Here is a 19,313-nt window from a genome sequence, read left to right on the forward strand (position 1 = left end):
TATCTCCCTCATTTTTACTTCCTTGTACGAAGTAAAAAGTATTGTAATCGCGAAAATTTTCAGGCACCATATTTCAACAAAAATATCCATTTTGACCGCTTTCGAATGCAATTTAACAATGTTTTTGCGTAATATTTGTACGTAAGGACAAAATAAAAGACTCTTTTCCTCCAAAAAAATTATGAAACTGTTTTAAAATGAATTCTGAAGAGAATTTTTCGTGGCGAACGTACGAACGTATGTACGTACGTACGTATCTCGCATAACTCAAAAACGTGCAGCCTCAGAACGTTGACATTTTGCATATAGGACTACTATATCATGTAGATGTGCACCTCGTATTTTGGTTGCAATCGGCCGCACCAAACGTATATAAATATATTTATATATATATCCACTCTGTTACCCGGCTCAGTGATCTCAGTTTCTTTACTCTTATATGTTTGTAAATTGTACATTTTTTTCTTTAAAAACGATTTAATTATGTTCTTCTTAACTTCCGGTGAAGGTTTTCATGCCTTTACTAAATCTGTATGCAATATTTTTAGAATTGTCAACAATTTTATAGTTGTTTAAGTGCAGCTAAGCCTTTTTTTATGGCGGGCATTGCTTGTTTACATTTGAAACAGCAGAGCAGTGGATTTGTTGCCAATCTAGAGAAACCTAGCTTCGCAACAACAAAGATAACACCTCTATTTATTATTGCGAATTAAATCATGCTTAATCCTTTCTGGAATTTTTTTCGAGGAAATAAGTGTCTAAGATTTACTTCGTAATTTTTACTACAGATATTTCGAGTTTTTATGTATTTTTGCCTTGTCGCGAAGTGAGAACTGAATTAATTGAATGAGAAATACTCAATCGTCTGTGAGAAACTTTTCTTTTTTGTTTTGTTTGCTTAATTTCTTTTATACATCGTTCTAGCTTTATTATAGTATTTGAATAGAACATGTGGCAACGATTAGATAATTCTTTAAATGATATAAATTTTGTGCATTCTGAGTTATAATATGAACGAAATATAATACTGTTAAGTGACCTAGCGCGAGAGTGTCGCTATGGTAAACAAATAGAGTGAATTTTAAAGAATGCATTTATTCTATTGCGGTTTATGCGCTATCGGCGAAGTAGATTTAATTCAGTCCAATAAGTTTAAACGAAATGGAAGAAAAAACGCGTATAATTTAATATTCCGTTTAAGGAAGTCATGTGGTGTACACATCAGATTTTTTAATTTCTGTATGCGTGTGGGAAAATATTATTCAGTATATCTTTTTAATTTTGCATTTAAAGTTATGGAGCTTTGTCTTTTTAACTCAATATTTTAGTGACCGTAAATTTTACTCTCCCATGACTACTTAAGAACTATGAATTTATTTTTATAGAAACATCTGGCCTATTTGGGTTGAAATGTGGTCCATATTATAAAACCTGATTAGAAATTTTTGAGTGAGATCAGTATATAAAGGAACAGAGCCTTTAATTATCTTTTATGAACATTTTATGTATATTAAAGTAGGCGAGTGTTTTAACTGCCTGCTCATAAATGTTTTAACTGAAGAAAAAAATCTGATGTGTCCACCACATGACTTCCTTGTACAGAATATTAAATTATACGCATTTTTCTTGCATTTCATTTAAACTTATTGGATTGAATTAAATCTACTTCGAAGACAACGCAGAAACCACAATAGAATAAATGCATTCTTTAAAATTCACTCTATTTGTTTACCATAGCAACACTCTGGCGCTAGGTTCACTTAACAGTATTTCGTTCGTATTATAACTCAGAATGCACAAAATTTATATCATTTAAAGAATTATCTAATCATTGCCACATGTTCTATTCAAATACTATAATAAAGCTAGAACGATGTATAAAAAAAGTTAAGCAAACAAAACAAGAAAAGAAACAGTTTTTCGCAGACGATTGAGTATTTCTCATTCCATTAATTCAGTTCTCACTTCGCGACAAGGCAAAAATACATAAGAACTCAAAATATCTGTAATAAAAATTGCGAAGTAAATCTTAAACACTTATTTCCTCGAAAAAATTCCAGAAAGGGTTAAGCATGATTTAATTCGCAATAATAAATGAAGGTGTTATCTTTGTTGTTGCGAAGCTAAGTTTCTCTAGATTGGCAACGAATTCACTATCCTGCTGTTTCAAATGTAAACAAGCAATGACCGCCATAAAAAAAAAATATTAGGCTTAGCGGCACTTAAAGAACTTTAAAATTGTTGATAATTCTAAAATTATTGCATACAGATTTACTAAAGGCATAAAAACCTTAACCGGAAGATAAGAGCAACATAATTCAATCATTTTTAAAGGAAAATATGTACCATTTACAAACATATAAGAGCAAAGAAACTGAGATCACTGAGCCGGGTAACAGAGTGGATATATATATAAATATATTTATATACGTTTGGTGTTGTCGATTGCAACCGAAATACGAGGTGCACATCTACATGTTATAGCAGTCCTATATACAAAATTTCAACGTTCTAAGGCTACTCGTTTTTGAGTTATGCGAGATACGTACGTACGTACAGACATACGTTCGTACAGACGCCACGAAAAATTCTCTTCGGAATTCATTTTAAAGTAGTTTTATAATTTTTTTTGGAGGAAAAGAGTATTTTATTCTCTCCTTAGGAACAGATATCACGCAAAAACATGATTATATTGCATTCGATAGCAGTCGAAATGGATATTTTCGTTGAAATATGCTGCCTGAAACTTTTCGCGATTACAATACTTCCTTTTTACTTCGTACAAGGAAGTAAAAAGGAATTTTTGTAATTAAATCTCGTAATTTTTAAAAGAAAGGAATGATTCTGATTAGTTCATCATTCGCATATGTTTATGTCTCATTCTGCTTGTGGTTTTAATAATTTGCCGGTGTATTTAGTTATGTAAGCCTGTCTCTAAAATGTTTCAAATTCTACAAAATTATGCCTTTTATTATCTTTGCAGTTCTACTGAATATCTTCTTGAAGAAACAACGACTTATAGCCTATGGACTGCCTTTTGCGGATTGGGTTTTCTCGTTACCAAATATGTCATGGTAAGCTGTTTCAGTATAGCAGCTGCAAATCAGATATTCAGGATACGTTGTATGTTCATGGAATCTATTCTCAAGCAAGATATTGGATGGTTTGATACAAACAAAACTGGAGACTTCGCGAGTCGTATATCGGGGTAAATATGAATTGTTTTTACTTACTTTTTCTAACCTTTTAACCTACGATTTAGATTCGAAGATGTTGGGCCGAAATTGCATACAAACTCGCGCACGACTTTGCACGACTTGTGTAACATGCTAATTTGGGCAATCGTAAACATGACGAATTATGTAATTTTCAAAGAAAGTATAGGCGAATAATTATGGATACGATGACTATCCACTACCAGAGTCCTGGCTTTGGAAAGAAAGGAGAAATAGTCCAAAAATCTGGGACTATACGATGACTCCTGGCATAAGAGAGGAAGCCTTATGTCAATTAGCAGGAAGTAGAGGAGAATTTGATATATTTATTCTAGTATTTGATGACATATTTTGGAACAATATTGTAATCGAAACGAATCAGTATGCAGATCAAGTACGAGAAAATCCACATAGAACACGAGTGTAAAAAAAGTGAAGTTCCGTTACATGTACCGGAATGCTTTGAAATATATCATACCGTTACAGATTACTAATTTTGTATTTTGAAGTTTTGTATAAATAAACATTTTGTAATACTTGCGTCTACCACAATTAATACATCAGACTGTAATTGCGTATCAAATATTCCCCGTAATATTCACTTCTGGCCCGATCACCGTACGCGGGCTATGCCCGTGAAAGTTAGGTTTGGCCCGACCCTCGTACGCGGGCTATGCCCGTCATTGTAGATTAAGGGGTTAATAACAGCAAAGTTCAAATTACATAACAGAAAAATTTCTGCATTTTAATATATTTAATTAAGAGAAACATAGTTTGGATGAAAATTTATTAAAAAATAGATGTATGTTAATCGTCGAATAAAGACTGCTGTTTATTTTGTCATTTTAGTAAGTATGCGAAAATATTTCGAAACCACGATAATTTTTTATTGATGTAGAGTATATTATTAAATGTTTGTGAATAAGACCGCGCTTAGCAGAATGTGGCACTTGTCTCGTATAAACACCTCGGGATCCTTCAAATTATCCGCGTAAGGTAAGAAGTTTAACTTGAAATATATTATTACATCATACCCACAAAAAAGCAGACAGAAATCTCATAATCTTTCTACATCTGGCTAAAACTTGATATGTCAAAGTACAGCGGTCAGCACAGGCCGTTTCTATGTTAAGATATGGAATTGGCGAAACGGTATGTGCTGTCTTTAGACAACTTTCACTTCTGGTTGATCGCTTGTAAATGAAATCTAATTTGTTTATAAACTGTATGACTCAATGTTAATAAAACCTCTTCAATTTTATTATTCTATTCTCCCATACAGTAGACAATGGTAACTAAAAGCGCTCACGTTCACGCCTATTATGATGTTTTGATATGAAAATATCGCATTGACCGTGGTATATCTTCTGTTCTAACAGTATTTCGGTTCACAAATAACAAAAACAAAACAAAAAAAAAAAAAAAAAAACACTTACCCACAAAATGTTTAAAGTCAGCATTCTTTAAAATTCCCAATACAGTATTAAATGTTGCCATATAATTTTTTAATATTCGCTATATTATTTGTATGTGACTTATCATTTCTTTGAAATATAATACAGAGCGATAGCATTTGGTGGCAGCATCCTTTTATTTGAAAAGTGATTCGACACTAAAGGGAAACACACACAAAATTGATAAGTTCTCCCCTAATGGTAATACATTTAATTGCTTCATGGCGAGAGCTTGACTCACGATGAGCTTCATCTCGGTGCATTCCAAGAGTATATTTAATGTTTATAAACGTAATATGCTATTAGCAGTCACATACCTATTTTAAATACCAAATTTTGGACTATCTCATGATATTAAGACACAATTTCACGCCGAATAAATACTAATTCAGAAGCCAAAACGACAAAAATCAGCGTTATATTTTCAAAATTTTCACAGTTGAAATGATTTGTGAAAATTTGATCGCAGTTTTTATTTTTGACAGGTCCGAAGGTGAAAGATCTTTAGGGATCGGATTATATGGTCCTTCGTTTAAGAGTTTAGTGACACCATCGATGTAAGTTTTCTTATCCATGACGACTGTCTGGCCACCTTTGTGGGACTTTGAAATGATAATATCCGGGTTAGAATGAATTTCGCGCATTGTAGCTCTTTCTCTCGCAGTTAAGATTTGGTTTCAAAGGTTTATTATTGAATTTCACATTATGAATGATAAGATGCCTAATCATTTCTTTCTGTGAATCTGAAACTTTACTGAACTTGAAAGCTTTTTCGATAGGAGCCAAAATCTTTAAAATCGAGGGTTTACAGGTTTGTGAGAAGTTAAAATTATATTTTAGAATTCTATCTTGTTCTTCTGAAAGACTAACATTAGAAATATTAACTATTGGCTTGATGTTTACAATGGGAAAATTTTTTGAACTACTTGAACTGGAAGACTGTAAAAGAACTTTTTCGAATTTACATCAAGGGTGTTTTTATGACGGTTAACTGCATTCTCCGTTCTAGACCAAGACTTTTGTTCAATGGCAGTGAATTTTGGATATGAAATTAGCGAGTTCCAGATGAAGCTTATAGAGTTCATGTTCAATTTTGGACAATTGTTGACGTGTATCCCTTATGATGGACCGAAGTAAGGCAAGCTTGCAATTTAACAGAATTCTTGAAACGCGACTGGAAGGTTTTTGATTAGACTTGATTTGAATAAAATTGGGGAGAAATTTTTTAAATTTACATTTAAGTAAAAAGTCAAGATGATTCAGGAATTTTTGCCGTTTCAGGCGTAATTTAGTGAAACGATTAACGGATGAAGGCATGATAAACAATGCAGAAAATCAAATTAAATTAACTAAGCAATAATAAAGTACACACAAAACAGCAGAAAAATCTTTCACTGAAACGAATAGAAAACAAAACGTTTGTAACCAAAATGCATGAAATCAGACAAGCAAAGCGCAAAATCCAATCCTGTGAAAATTTTGAAATTGTAACGCTGATTTTTGTTGTTTGACTTCTGAATTAGTATCTCATGATATATTTTCAGTCATATACCTATTTTACCAACTTAGCAACAGTTTTCTAAAAGAGTGTGTTTGCCTAATCTGATCAAAGCGCGCTTTCGAAGTGATGTTACTTTCTCTGTAATTTGCAGCCAGTCAGAGAGAAGTATTCGATGACACATGTTTCAAATCTTAAAAATGAATTGCCACTCGTAATTCTTCGGCTGAATTATCAACCCGTTCACATTTTCTATTATAAAGCAATTTGATTTTTATTGCATTTTAATAGTTTAATAATTTTTTGGCTGTGGCCAAAGCAAAATTTATAATTTATATGTACACCTGAAAAAAAAAAAAATATAAAAACATTTCTGTACGAATGGATTTAGTTCAGTCTTTCCAAGCAACAACCAATTCGTAAACAATTTTTATGTTGCCAAACCAGGAAACAAAATCTTTTGACACTTTAGTTAACCTTTGTAATATAACAAATATTTTAAATTTAATGTAATATAGCAAATCTTTCTCAATGTCAATAAAAGAATTCACGGGGCAATAACATGTCGCGTCAATTATTCTAACCCGAAACAAAAAAAAAAGTTGCCGACAGCAGTTATTTATTTAAAATTCTGACATTAACGAAACATTTTTAATACAAAATGGCGTCACATGCAACCGCATGCTTTCGTCAACTTCAGAATATGACCTTGTATAATAATAATAAGTTTAATGTTTGGCAATGTCATTTTTATTTCATATGTTGTAAAACTTAAAAATTTTTTGTTAATTCTACTATTTGAAAGCGAGTTGTGGCAACACTTTGGTATGATTGATCGTTGCTGCTTCATTGCATAAGCGCACCTAGTTATTTGGTATGATTGATCGTTGCTGCTTCATTGCATAAGCGTGCCTAGTTAAGCTCTTCACTGCATTGTGACTCGTGCTGCGAGCGCTTGTAATGCGCATGCCATCTTTTGTCTATTTTTCCAGTGGGTGGGCTTGAATGTCCGGATCAGCAGTGCGACAGTTCGGCTTTGCCTGATCGTTAGCTATGCGGTCTCGGTATGCTTAATGGCAAACCGCACATTGAGTTGATCAGTGTTAACGAATTTCGCTTATTGCGCATGCTCAGTGGTGTACCGCTGGCGTCTAAGCATAAGCAATCCTACACAAGCCTGTTTGTCATGTAGGTTTTATCGACTGTTTACAATTGCAACAGTCTATTTCATTTACTTACAATAATTTATTTGACCTTTAATTCAGTAATTTAAACTAGATTTAATCCTTAATTTTTTAAAGTATAAATGAATGGAACGTATGGTAAATAATCAATTGTTTTTATTCCTCAGAAGTATAATCAGCTAATATCTTGTAATGTTTCCTGTTTTGTAATCCTTTTTAAAAGAAAATTTGTGTAGTTTACAATCAACATTTACACTCCAAGTAATGAAGCAGTTTACAACCTGACACGTTTTAAAACCTGGAACTGTTTTACGTACAAGATAACACAATATAAACCATATACCGTATTTATCTTCTTTTAAAATCGCGCCAAAGTCGTAACTGCGCCAAATTGTCTTTTGGGCATGCACAATAAGCGAAATTCGTTTAGCATTGATCAACTCAATGTGCGGTTTGCCATTACGCTCTCGGGGATGCGACCTGGTAGTGAGAATAATGGTAGTTGTAAATGGGAAGTTTTTATTGGGTGCTGCGCTCCATCTGTGAACTTGGGAGTCAAATCAAATGCTGATTAGAAATCGAAGATGTGACAGTAAAATCGAATGTGTAATTTGACTTTGGTTTGGAATCAATATCTGGCGTTAATTGGTAGCTGGGGTAACTGAAGGACACGATTGTCATCGTGATTAAGTCCATTCTGTGGACGTCATTTATGAGCCTTAAATGCTGATGTGATCGCTGCGGTGGTGGACTGCGATCGCAATGCGTAGACTAATATTGTTGATGCCAGTACTAGAAGGCCATGGTGTGTATGACTTCGTTCGTCGTTTCCTGTAAGTCTACGGAGATGAATGTCCCTTTCACTTCCGAACATCAACAGTGTACAAGAGTAGGTTTGACTCGCTTGTTTTGGGGACAGTCTAACACCCAATAAAAGGCGCTTGAGGGAATCATCTTCGAATAATATCAAAAAAGTTATTTTAAACAGTACCAATCCTTCAAGGAATCACCTGAGATGGTTGAAGAACTTTGTAATGCAATCGACGGTTACATGCTTCAGAGATCTATTATTACACTTCTTCTGCTCTAAACATGTAGAGACATTAGGTTAATTGGAAGCAGAAAAGATGAAAAGTATGTGACCGCCGTCGCCGAGAATCGAACCACGGACCTCTGGAATACCGCCCCAGCGTGCTACCGTTACATCACGAAGGCACGCTAGGGAAGGGGGAGAAATACCTTATACACTCCCCTTTTTAAAGGGCGACTAGGGTTTTAGGGGACCTAGTCGCCAAATCCTGGGTGCGAAGAAATCATCAACCACAACCCTTTTAGTTCGGGCGCCACTGTAGAGTCATTAGGTTAATTGGAAGCAGAAAAGATGAAAAATATGCAACCGCCTTCGCCGGGAATCTAACCATGGACCTCTGGAATACCGGCCCAGTGTGCTACCGTCACACCACGAAGACACGCTAGGGAAGTGGTAGAAATACCTTATAAACATATTAAATGTGATGTGAAATAACTAACGAATAGAATACCAAAAACTATCCCACATTTTAAATAATAAAAAATAAAAAAAAAGTACAGTTTAAGCATTTCGAAGGTGATGTAGATTATCTTCAAGGTCTTTTTGCAAGCACAATCCGAAAGCCAGTTATACCGGGTGATCAAAAAGTCAGTATAAATTTGAAAACTTAATAAATCACGGAATAATGCAGATAGAGAGGTAAAAATTGACACACATACTTAGAATGACATGGGGTTTTATAAGAACCAAAAAAAAAAAAAAAAAAAAAGTTCAAAAAATGTCCGACAGATTACTGTTATCGGGTCTTTTTTCTTCGAGGAAATGCGTGATTCTGGTTTTGTAACGGCTACCGTGACGGGTGAGAGGTACGCCGATATGTTACAGAATCGCATCGTCCCCAGCCTGGCTGATAAACACCTGCTGCTACACACGTACGATTTTTATGCAGGATGGCGCTCCACCCCATATTGCTAGACGCGTGAAAGATCTCTTGCGCGCGTCGCTTGGTGATGATCGTGAGCTCAGCCGCCACTTTCGTCATGCTTGGCCTCCCAGGTCCCCAGACCTCAGTTCGTGCGATTATTGGCTTTAGGGTTACCTGAAGTCGCAAGTGTATCGTGATCGACCGACATCTCTAGGGATGCTGAAAGACAACATCCGACGCCAATGCCTCACCATAACTCCGGACATGCTTTACAGTGCTGTTCACAACATTATTCCTCGACTACAGCTATTGTTGAAGAATGATGGTGAACATATTGAGCATTTCCTGTAAAGAACATCATCTTTGCTTTGTCTTAATTTGTTATGCTAATTATTGCTTTTCTGATCAGATTATTGCTTTTCTAATAAAACCCCATGTCATTCTAAGTATGTGTGTCAATTTTTACCTCTCTATCTACATTATTCCGTGATTTATTAAGTTTTCAAATTTATACTGACTTTTTGATCACCCGGTATTTATGACTGAGCATTGCATAAGAGAAGCATCACTGTTTGTTAAAATTTTAAGCGAGTTGGCTTCAAGACTAAAATTTTTGCTACGCTGTATTCGGTTCAGTTACGTCTTTTAATTGAAGAGCAAATCTGGAAGGCCTGTTAAAGCATCTCTGTTCATTTATTTGCTAAAGGCTCTTAAATATATAGTTGGGGGAGATGTTCTCTTTTACCAGTAAATGCCAAAAATAAAAGCAGAAAACGAAACTTTATAGAATTTGTCTGATGGAAATTTTAAAATCGTAAACATCATTTCCAAGTTTTTACGTTAAGCGGATTTCATCGCTGTTGACCTTCTCGAGGCAAGTATTTCTCAGTTGTGATGTTAAGGGGGCTCATACACATTAGACCCCTTAACACCCTTCGAATATGTGACTGTTGCAAGAATTCGGATATTTTATTTATTTTAAAATCAATTACTTCCAACTTTTCACAGCTGGCTACATAATATAGCTGCTTTCTCAAATAGTGATCAGAAAGTTTGTGCTGCCCCAAATATTTTTGTAATTTAATCCGCTTTGTGACAAAATATTTCGTCACGTTTCCAACTTGCGCGCACGATATTTAAAAAACGGTTAATGGTACATACTTGAAATTTTATGGAATTCTTTATATGAGCCCTATATTTTAATTGAATCTAAAATATGATGAATATTTTAATATTAAAAAATTTTATGGACAAAAACATTACAGATTTTTTTAATCAGATACATTTTATAAACTCGACTCCAAACAAAATAAAAATTGAACATGCAATTCTTAGAATTTTTTGGTTCACAGTAGTTTCCAAATGTTATAAAAGCTGTATATTAAATGTAGAATTAAATTATGCAACAGAATGTTTTAAACTGTGCGCACAAGGTGGAAACATGACAAAAATTGTTGTTACAAAGCGGATTAAATTATAAAAATTTTTGTGGCAACGCAAACTTTCTGATGACTATTTCAGAAAGCAGCTATATTATGTTGTAGTCAGCTGTAAAAAGTTGGAAGTAACTGCTTTTAAAATAAATTAGTTACTCCAATTCTTGCAACAGTCACCTATTCGAAGATCTTATGGGTTTTAAGGTGTACGAGTCTCCTTAAATGAGCTGGAAATTACAGAATTAGTTTCTGGTCGTTTTTTTAGCAAGCATTAAATTAATATGCCGTAAGACGTTATAATGCTATAAAATCGAACACAATGGATTCATGTTTTGGTGCACGTTTGAAAAAATATCTAAAAATTACAATTTCTCAGTCAGCGCTTTAAATTACTTTAAACAGACGTTCAGTACATTGCATCCAGATTGTAGAGTTCCTCTTCATAGCATGCAATAAAACGATAGAAAACTTAACTCGAAAAATGAAGAGAATTTACACATTCGGTGAACATTTTTAATGGTGAAGAAAAGGAACTAAAGTACATCTGTTCTTTTGGATAATAAATGCCATCATTTTTCATTTCTTACATCATCTTTCATGATGAAATTCGCAATTATCTTCCACTTTTATTGCCTAATTCTGTTTCATTCTGTCTGTTTGAGTCATTACCTATAATTTACACAATGAATTTCTTGCAATCATTATGGGTTGCAAAAACTCTCACAATCAACTATTATGTTTGCAAAATTATGGTATTGTGTGAAATGATGTAATCGTTCAAATAATTTTTAATTTCTTCGTGGGATTTTCTCTCAAGTAACTTTTATAAGTTCAAATATTTCGTTATGATACTTCATCTGTATAACGGATGCTGTAAGACAAATTACATGCATCTAGAAATCATTCTAGTTACCACAGGTTGTAGAGTCATTAGGTTAATTGGAAGCAGAAAAGATGAAAAATATGCAACCACCTCTGCCGGTAATCGAACCACGGACCTCTGGATTACCGGCCCAGCGTGCTACTGTTACACCACGAAGGCACGCTAGTGAAATGGGAGAAATACCTTATAAGTTTTCAGTTTCTTAAAAAGTCTGATTTGGACACCCCATGATTTCCTTGTGTGGCCGATTAAAATCTACGCATTTTTTGGCAGCACTTCATTTAAACTTATTTCCTCGAATTATTCTAACTTCATTGACCGATATCTGAATAATATCAAAAATTACAAATTTTGTAATTAAATATTCCGGTCTGCTTTTGTCGTATGGAAGTCAAACTTCATCTAATTTTATTATTTCATAACGAGTATAAAATTTTCCATATAGAAACCGGAAGACCGCATTAAAAGTTAGATTTCGTTAGTCTAAAATTAAATCATGGTGCAAGTGCTGCAACCGCGAAAAATTTCGAGTGCAATATTTCAACAGAAATATTGCTGAAGTGGATTCGAGAGCGGTTAAAATGGATATTTTTGTTGAAATAGGATGCCCGAAATTTTTCGCCATCAGAAGACTTCATTTCCTTCGAACAAGAAAGTAAAAACAGTCCTTTATCCTGTCCGTATGTACAGACATCGTCCACAAACATCGTCCACATAGGTTTCGGAAACAACCAAAATGGATACTTCGGTTGAAATATGATATACTCGAATTTTTTCTCGATTACAAAACTGCCTTTACATTGTACAAGGAAGTATAAAGTAAAAAAAAATTGAAAGTAAAAATTAAGTACATAAATAAAATGTATAAATGTTACGGTGAAACACCGAAATCTGGAGAATGTCGACTTTCACCGGTGAATGTCAACATTCCCATAGTCTCTTGGTGTATGTCCGAAATATTTTCCAAATACTCTTATTTCTGACTTACACCGGTCAATGTCGACATTCACCATGTACTAATGGTGAATGTTGAGCATATAAGAATATTAGATTTCCTTCTCCGTAATTCATTCGCGAAAAAACGCACTTGAGACTCAGAATAAGAACTTAAGAATATAAGAACTTAAAACACACAATACATTGTAAAGGTGTTATGTACATTGTAATACATTGTAAAGTATTGTACAATACATTGTAAAGGTGTAATACATTGTACAATACATTGTAAAGGTGTAATACATTGTACAATACATTGTAAAGGTGTGTGTGTTGTGTTTACAACTGCATTTATTTGTGGAACACTTCCTTTTGGAATGGCAGCGTGTACATAAACTTCTCTCTTTTCGACCTACACCAGAGCATATCTGTGATTGTCGACATACACCGGTGAGGGTCCGAATGTACAAGAATATAAAGAAATATTCGACCTTTCCCCGACGTATTTGGTGAATGTTGACATTCTCCGGTGAAAGTCGACATTCTCCAATTTCGGTCTTTCACGGTAACATAAATATGATGTAAATAAAATGGTGAATTTACAAATATCACTTCATTATGATAACTCTATGCAAGAGTCAGAAAATCCTTCTGTCCTCGTATTTCAGGATATTGATCGGCTGTTAAAGATTTAAGGTTATAAAGATGCACTCCCTGCCAAAGACGTTCTTCTATTTTTGCAAATGATTCGTGACGTTAGATATAATCTCTGAGATCCACATTTCTGACAATGAATGAAACATTTAAAGGAATGAGTATGCATAGTAAATTTTGAGGTTAGATTTTAAAAAAGAGTTATTCTGGAAATCGATTTTTTTCCCCTCGTACGGCCATTTTGCGCAAGCCAGAAAATAGTTTCTTAATCACTTTAGAATTCGAATTTTTGTTGTAGGAGCATAGATGAAACAGACTAAATACATTGTTATAATATTTGAATGAAATCTTCATATTTTTTACTTTTGAAAAATAACTTTGTTACTATTCGGTTTCGAGAACCGTTAAAAATCGCCAAACTATTGTTGATGTCAATGCTGCCCAAAATAATTGCGGAAACCCTAATTATTGCGGCAAGAAAGGAAGTATAATAGTAAATAACTATTTAAGATTGATGTTTTAATTTAGATGAAAGGTTCATTTCTTATAATACTTTTTTATTATTATAATTTATATGAAAAAGGCTAAACGTGACTGAATGGAAGCATAAGAGTAAATAACTATTTCAGATCATTATTATAATTTATATAAAAATTGCTAAACGTAACTGAATAGATGCCTGCATCGCTATTTCGCTACCGACTTATCGCTAAAGCATAATTTCATCTCGTTGGTTGTTCAAACGTAATTTTCTATAATGAATGATGCCTTTTCTTTGAAAATATTCTCGGTAAAGTGCAGAATCGCTCACTTATTTGTTTGTCGCTTTTTACAAGGGTAAAAACAATTGGATTTTTGTCAAGCAGTGGGTGATTCTGCACTTTACCCAAAATTCTACTGCCGAGTTTTCGTCATGGGCAATTCCCAAATTGTTAAATCCATAGGATATCAAAAAAAAAAAAAAAAAAAAAAAAAAAAAAAAGATTTAAAATCAAAAAAGGATTTAAAAATTAAACTAGTATTTCAATGGCGTCTTAAGAAATATAGAACTACATAAATTTACGCAATTTGAAATCAGCGCGTTTGTTAGATTTGGCGCTTTTGCGCGTACATTTTCGCTACAATTTGTTTTTACGGCCCTCGAAACCGAATAGTACCAGAACTTTGATATAAAAAAATAACAATTCTTAATAATGGCTTTTTTACTTTTTTTTTACAGAGATATGTCAAAGATTCAAGATGGTTTGGGTGACAAAGTTCCGATCCTTATCAGCTTTATTTCTTCAACGATTCTTTCTTTCGCTAGCGCATTTTATTATGGATGGAAACTGTCATTAGTCATTCTGAGTGTTTCGCCTTTACTTATAGCTGGCATGGCCCTTTTGTCAAAAGTAAGTCAAACATGAATCTGATCTCAAAATGGTCAATGGTTTTTGTATGAGTTTTCAGCACTTTGGGTTTTGTATGCTCGACTTCACGGCGAAGATGACAGTTCTTTGGTAACTTGGCAGTTCTCCAGCTATCAGTTACATATATATTATGATTATAATAATTACATAAACATCAGTAATTATAATAATTACAGAATTCATTATTATAATCATTGCAATAATTACACAAAAGTAATGTATGAGGTTCACGATGTTAATTGCGCAAAAGCTTGTTTTGAATTAACTCCTCTCATTGTTTTTGTCCAAAAAACTCATTTTTGCGATTAATTTTTCTTATTAAATATTGCAGTAAAAACCATTGTTATGTTGAGAATTATTTTTACGTAATTCACAATTTTAAGCTTACGTAGGTTAAGAAAATGCAAACAGGTAGTCTTTTTCGAGGTGAATTTTGAATGACAGTTAAGTCGTGATCCCAAAAAATACTACAGAAATGCCTTTTTATTTTAAATAAGCAGATGAAAAAACTGTTTGTAAAAAACAGTTCGACCGTTCATTTTAATTTAGATTTTGTAGCATAAAAAATTACTCATGTAATTGCCTTGAGTTCTACCCGGAAGACCGTATTTTTGTCCAAATGTTTATTTTCCCGTGAAGGTCCAAATGTTATTCCCGTGAAGTTCCAATGTTATTCTGTCCAAATGTTTATTTTCCCTTGAAGGTGTTCTTTCAAACAATTGCAGAAAACAAAGACCAAAATTTGTCTCTGCGTTGAATCCGCTTCCGCACAGAAAGATTAGTTTTACTCAGCGAAATGGTGATGATTCCATCACCATTTCGCTGAGTTCAACAAGCTAGCACAATCAACATAACCAAGGGAAATTATGGTATATATTTTCACCATTCACCTGTATGAATGATATAATGACTCCTAAATCTAGCAGGGAAAAACTGCAAATTAATAGTGTTAGAGAAAATCGTACAAGCTTTTTAATGCTTTTAAATCGTGCAAGCTCACCCTATCGCCAAAGAGTCGTCATCAAAGTTCTCTTTACGTTGATGACAGGATCTCATACTTATCATCAACTAGCAGCTTCGCTGCCAGTCCTCGTCTAGCTTTTAAATGTACACTGCTCAAAAAAGAAAAATGGGACAGTCCTATATCTCCCGATCTACTGGGCCGATTGGCAAAATTCAAATTGCGTTCTTCATGTCTCGAAAGCGCGACTTAGGATATATATTAGATTTATATATAGCACTATTCTAACATAGGTATTTTGACACAAAATCGGACTTTTTCTGAAATAACATACCAATTTTTTTACATATTTCGATTCTACGACTCAAATTACGCCTAAAATTTGGAGCGAAATTTACGGAGAAATTCACAAATTTATGTTGGCACTTTTTTGTCAGTTTGCGCCAAGAATACTTCACTTGGCGAACTTCTTAATATATGGCAACCTAGTTTCCTTTCCCGTGAGAGGAAAAAAAGTCACCATCGTTCCTTTTTTCCAAATAATATTCTTTATATTATATTTTTAATTACAACTTATTATTTTAAGTAATTTTTTCTTTTTCGAATTTCATTTTAATTGTTTAATTTGCACTTTTTTTTTTCGAATAACTGTTCTAAAAATTTCTATTTACCTATTCGAACTGCGTAAATAAAGGTGCAGCGTTTATTTTTTTTCAAATAGTTTTCTTCATATATATTTTTCGTCATAGTTATTATTTTAGGTAATTTTTAAATTTTTATACTTTTATTTTAATTGTTTGTGTTGCATTGTCTCTTCAGATAATTATTTTAAAATTTTCTATTTATTCCTTCGAACTGAGCATTTTAAATATATTTATTAATATCAATTTTCCAGAATTTGATTTTATTTATTTGAACTGCGTTTCCTTCGGAAGAATACTTTGTAACACAGACTACGATGAGTTTGAAAACTGCATACTATATTAAAAGACAAAATACAGTAAAGCACAGTTTTACACGCCTTTCAATGTTCCGTTCAGAAAAGATATATATAAATAAGAGAGATGTATAACCGGCATTTTAACTTAGGATGACTTGCATACACTGCTTTAAACAGTTTTATCATTGTGCCCATTGCTTTACACAATTTTATCCTACATTTGGTTTCTTAAAATGTTATTCATATTTTAGTCAAATATTTTATTTTTGAAATCGCAAGAATCAAATATCATAAGATTGAAAAGTTTTAAATTAAAAAAATACAAATACTAAATTTTACGAAAAAAATTATTTTTCTTCTCTTTTTCTTTAAGCATTCTGAAAGTATATTAAAAAGTATCCAACTTTTCGAAACATTTTGGTATTTCTGACAAACATTTTAAATAAAGTTATCGCCTTCCATTTCATAAAGGCCCATAAACGGCCGAGCGGTAAAGACGCTGATCACTGGTAGTTCGGTCCGAGGTTCGAATCCCGCGAACGGGCTGTTTGCATGGGTGTTTTCGTGGTTTTCCCGATGTGTAACGTGTATACGAGCCAGTTTTCCTTAGAAAGTCCTCCACGAAGGCATCCCTCCCTTTAGGCAGATAGCCCTCGTGTGCTTTGCCATAATTAAATAATCCAATCCAATCCTTAATTAAATATAATTGATTTGTAACTTCTACTAGAACTGACGTTAAGAATTGAAGTGCAAATAAATAATATCGTGTGCAATCTTGATTAATATAAAATTAAAAATATTTGCGCAGAAAAATATTTGAATTCAGACAAAGTTTTTTGAAATATTTGCAATTACTTTATAAGAAGGATTTATTAATAACCGTAATAATTACTTATTATATTACTGATGATTAGGAATCAGTTCTTGACAATTACATTCTAAATTAGAATTTTAAGAGTTATTAGAATTTTAAATTAGAATAATGAAAATACGCTACGCACCATAATACATTTTAGGATAAAAAATGAGTTGATTTTTTGTTTTAAAACTTCTTGAATTCATTTAATAAACATCGTATCCTCGTTGTTAATTGAATTCAGAATGTTGGGTGTCGTTTATATAATTATTCTTACTTGTCCACGGAATCTGCTGATTTATCCAGCGATTAAGTAGCTGCAGATCATTTCTTACATAACGATTGAACTTATATTAATTCAGTCTCTAGAGGGTTGTATGTTTATATCATAATTTGACTTTTATAAAAATGATTATTCTTAATCTTATGTTTCTATAAAAATATACTGTGCTTTAAAAATATAGATGATAGTACCAGCCGCTCTTTCAGCCACTTAAAAAGCATCAGTTTGTTTAGAAATAAATTGTGCAGTTAATGTCATAAAATTAAAATAAACATCAAACGAAAATTCTCAGTTTTAGACAATTCGATTTGAACGAAGTAAAGTAGCAGACGATAAAACGCTGAAGATAAAAATTTACTCTTATTTGGAAAAAAAAAAAAAAAAAAAAAAAAAAAAAAAAAGATAAATTAAAAAAAATATTAAAAAATTTATTTAAAAAATAGCTTTTCATATAGTATTAATAAATATTTATTACGCATCATTGAGGGAAAAAATGTCATATAATTAATTCTCCGTAAAATTTTACTTGAAATTTAAGGTTAAAAATAGCTGTGGCAATACAGTGTAACAAAAATCCATAGACCACATTTGGCGTTATTATCGCTCAAAAAAAAGATGCCAAATTTCAAAACGTGAAAATATGTAAATTTGTGTATATCTTAGAAAATTTTGAATAAAAAAAGTCTAATTTTTTGCAGATATGCTTAAAAATATACCTACTTTGAGATGATGGTAAAAATTTTATAGGTTATAATTCAAAATTTTTTTCGAAAAATTTATAAAAATTATTTAAAAATAGAAATTTAAAAAATAAAACACAAAAAATGGGTAAATTTTATTTGGAATGAACCTAAATTTCGAAATGTGAGAGAAAAAATCAAAACGTTTAATAAAAAAAGAGATATAAATCAATATTTGCCAAATTCAATTAACATTGAGGAGCTAAAATTTTGAGAGCTAATATTTTAAAAACTACTCGTACGATTTTTACAAAACTTGGTATTCTGGCATAATTTGAGTCGTAGAATCGAAATATGTAAAAAAATTGGTATGTTATTTCAGAAAAAGTCCGATTTTGTGTCAAAATACCTATGTTAGAATAGTGCTATATATAAATCTAATATATATCCTAAGTCGCGCTTTCGAGACATGAAGAACGCAATTTGAATTTCGTGAATCCCCCCAGTAGATCGGGAGATATAGCACTGTCCCATTTTTTTTTTTTGAGCAGTGTACCGGAAAAATGGCTGAAGTGAACAACACTAAACGTTAAATTTAAAAACTGCGTAGAATTTTACTTTGCAGAACAACTTCATAAAAAAAAAAGTTATTACGTATAACAAAATTACAATGAAATAAGCAATATCCCTTAATACAAATATTAATTATCCTAATAAATAAATTAACCAACTTCCCTTTGCAAAATCTTAAGAACTCAAATGGTATAAAGGAGGTTAAAAACTTTGTTTTCTAAAAAAATCACTCAAAACTTTTCAATATCATAAAAACAGTGAAACGAGCAACAAATCACATAAAAGAATACAAAAACAAAAAATTCTGAAAAGCAAAGTATAGTTAATGATATTTTACCTTATATTTTCAAGAGAAAAAAATTACATTGAAATAAGCTATATCCCTTAATAATAAAT

The 19,313-nt window shown here is 32.5% G+C and overlaps 2 protein-coding genes across 4 annotated transcripts in view; one reads left to right on the plus strand and one right to left on the minus strand.

The window, feature by feature from the left end:
* LOC118192340 (ATP-dependent translocase ABCB1-like) overlaps positions 1-19,313 on the plus strand; it is a 209,882-nt gene that overhangs the window by 61,134 nt on the left and 129,435 nt on the right. For all 3 annotated transcript variants that reach the window (XM_085812456.1, XM_085812455.1, XM_085812458.1), the window contains 2 exons: positions 2,984-3,208; positions 14,435-14,606. In XM_085812456.1, coding sequence (XP_085668582.1) covers positions 2,984-3,208; positions 14,435-14,606 — 397 coding nt within the window. The remainder of the gene's footprint in view (positions 1-2,983; positions 3,209-14,434; positions 14,607-19,313) is intronic.
* The window catches only part of LOC146999037 (uncharacterized), a 52,782-nt gene that overhangs the window by 13,326 nt on the left and 20,143 nt on the right, over positions 1-19,313 (minus strand). The gene's annotated exons all lie outside the window — the stretch shown is intronic.

The sequence above is a fragment of the Stegodyphus dumicola genome, chromosome 1, assembly GCF_044657685.1.
Source record: "Stegodyphus dumicola isolate Sdum_Otavi_A_Nest chromosome 1, ASM4465768v1".
Classification (NCBI taxonomy): domain Eukaryota; kingdom Metazoa; phylum Arthropoda; class Arachnida; order Araneae; family Eresidae; genus Stegodyphus; species Stegodyphus dumicola.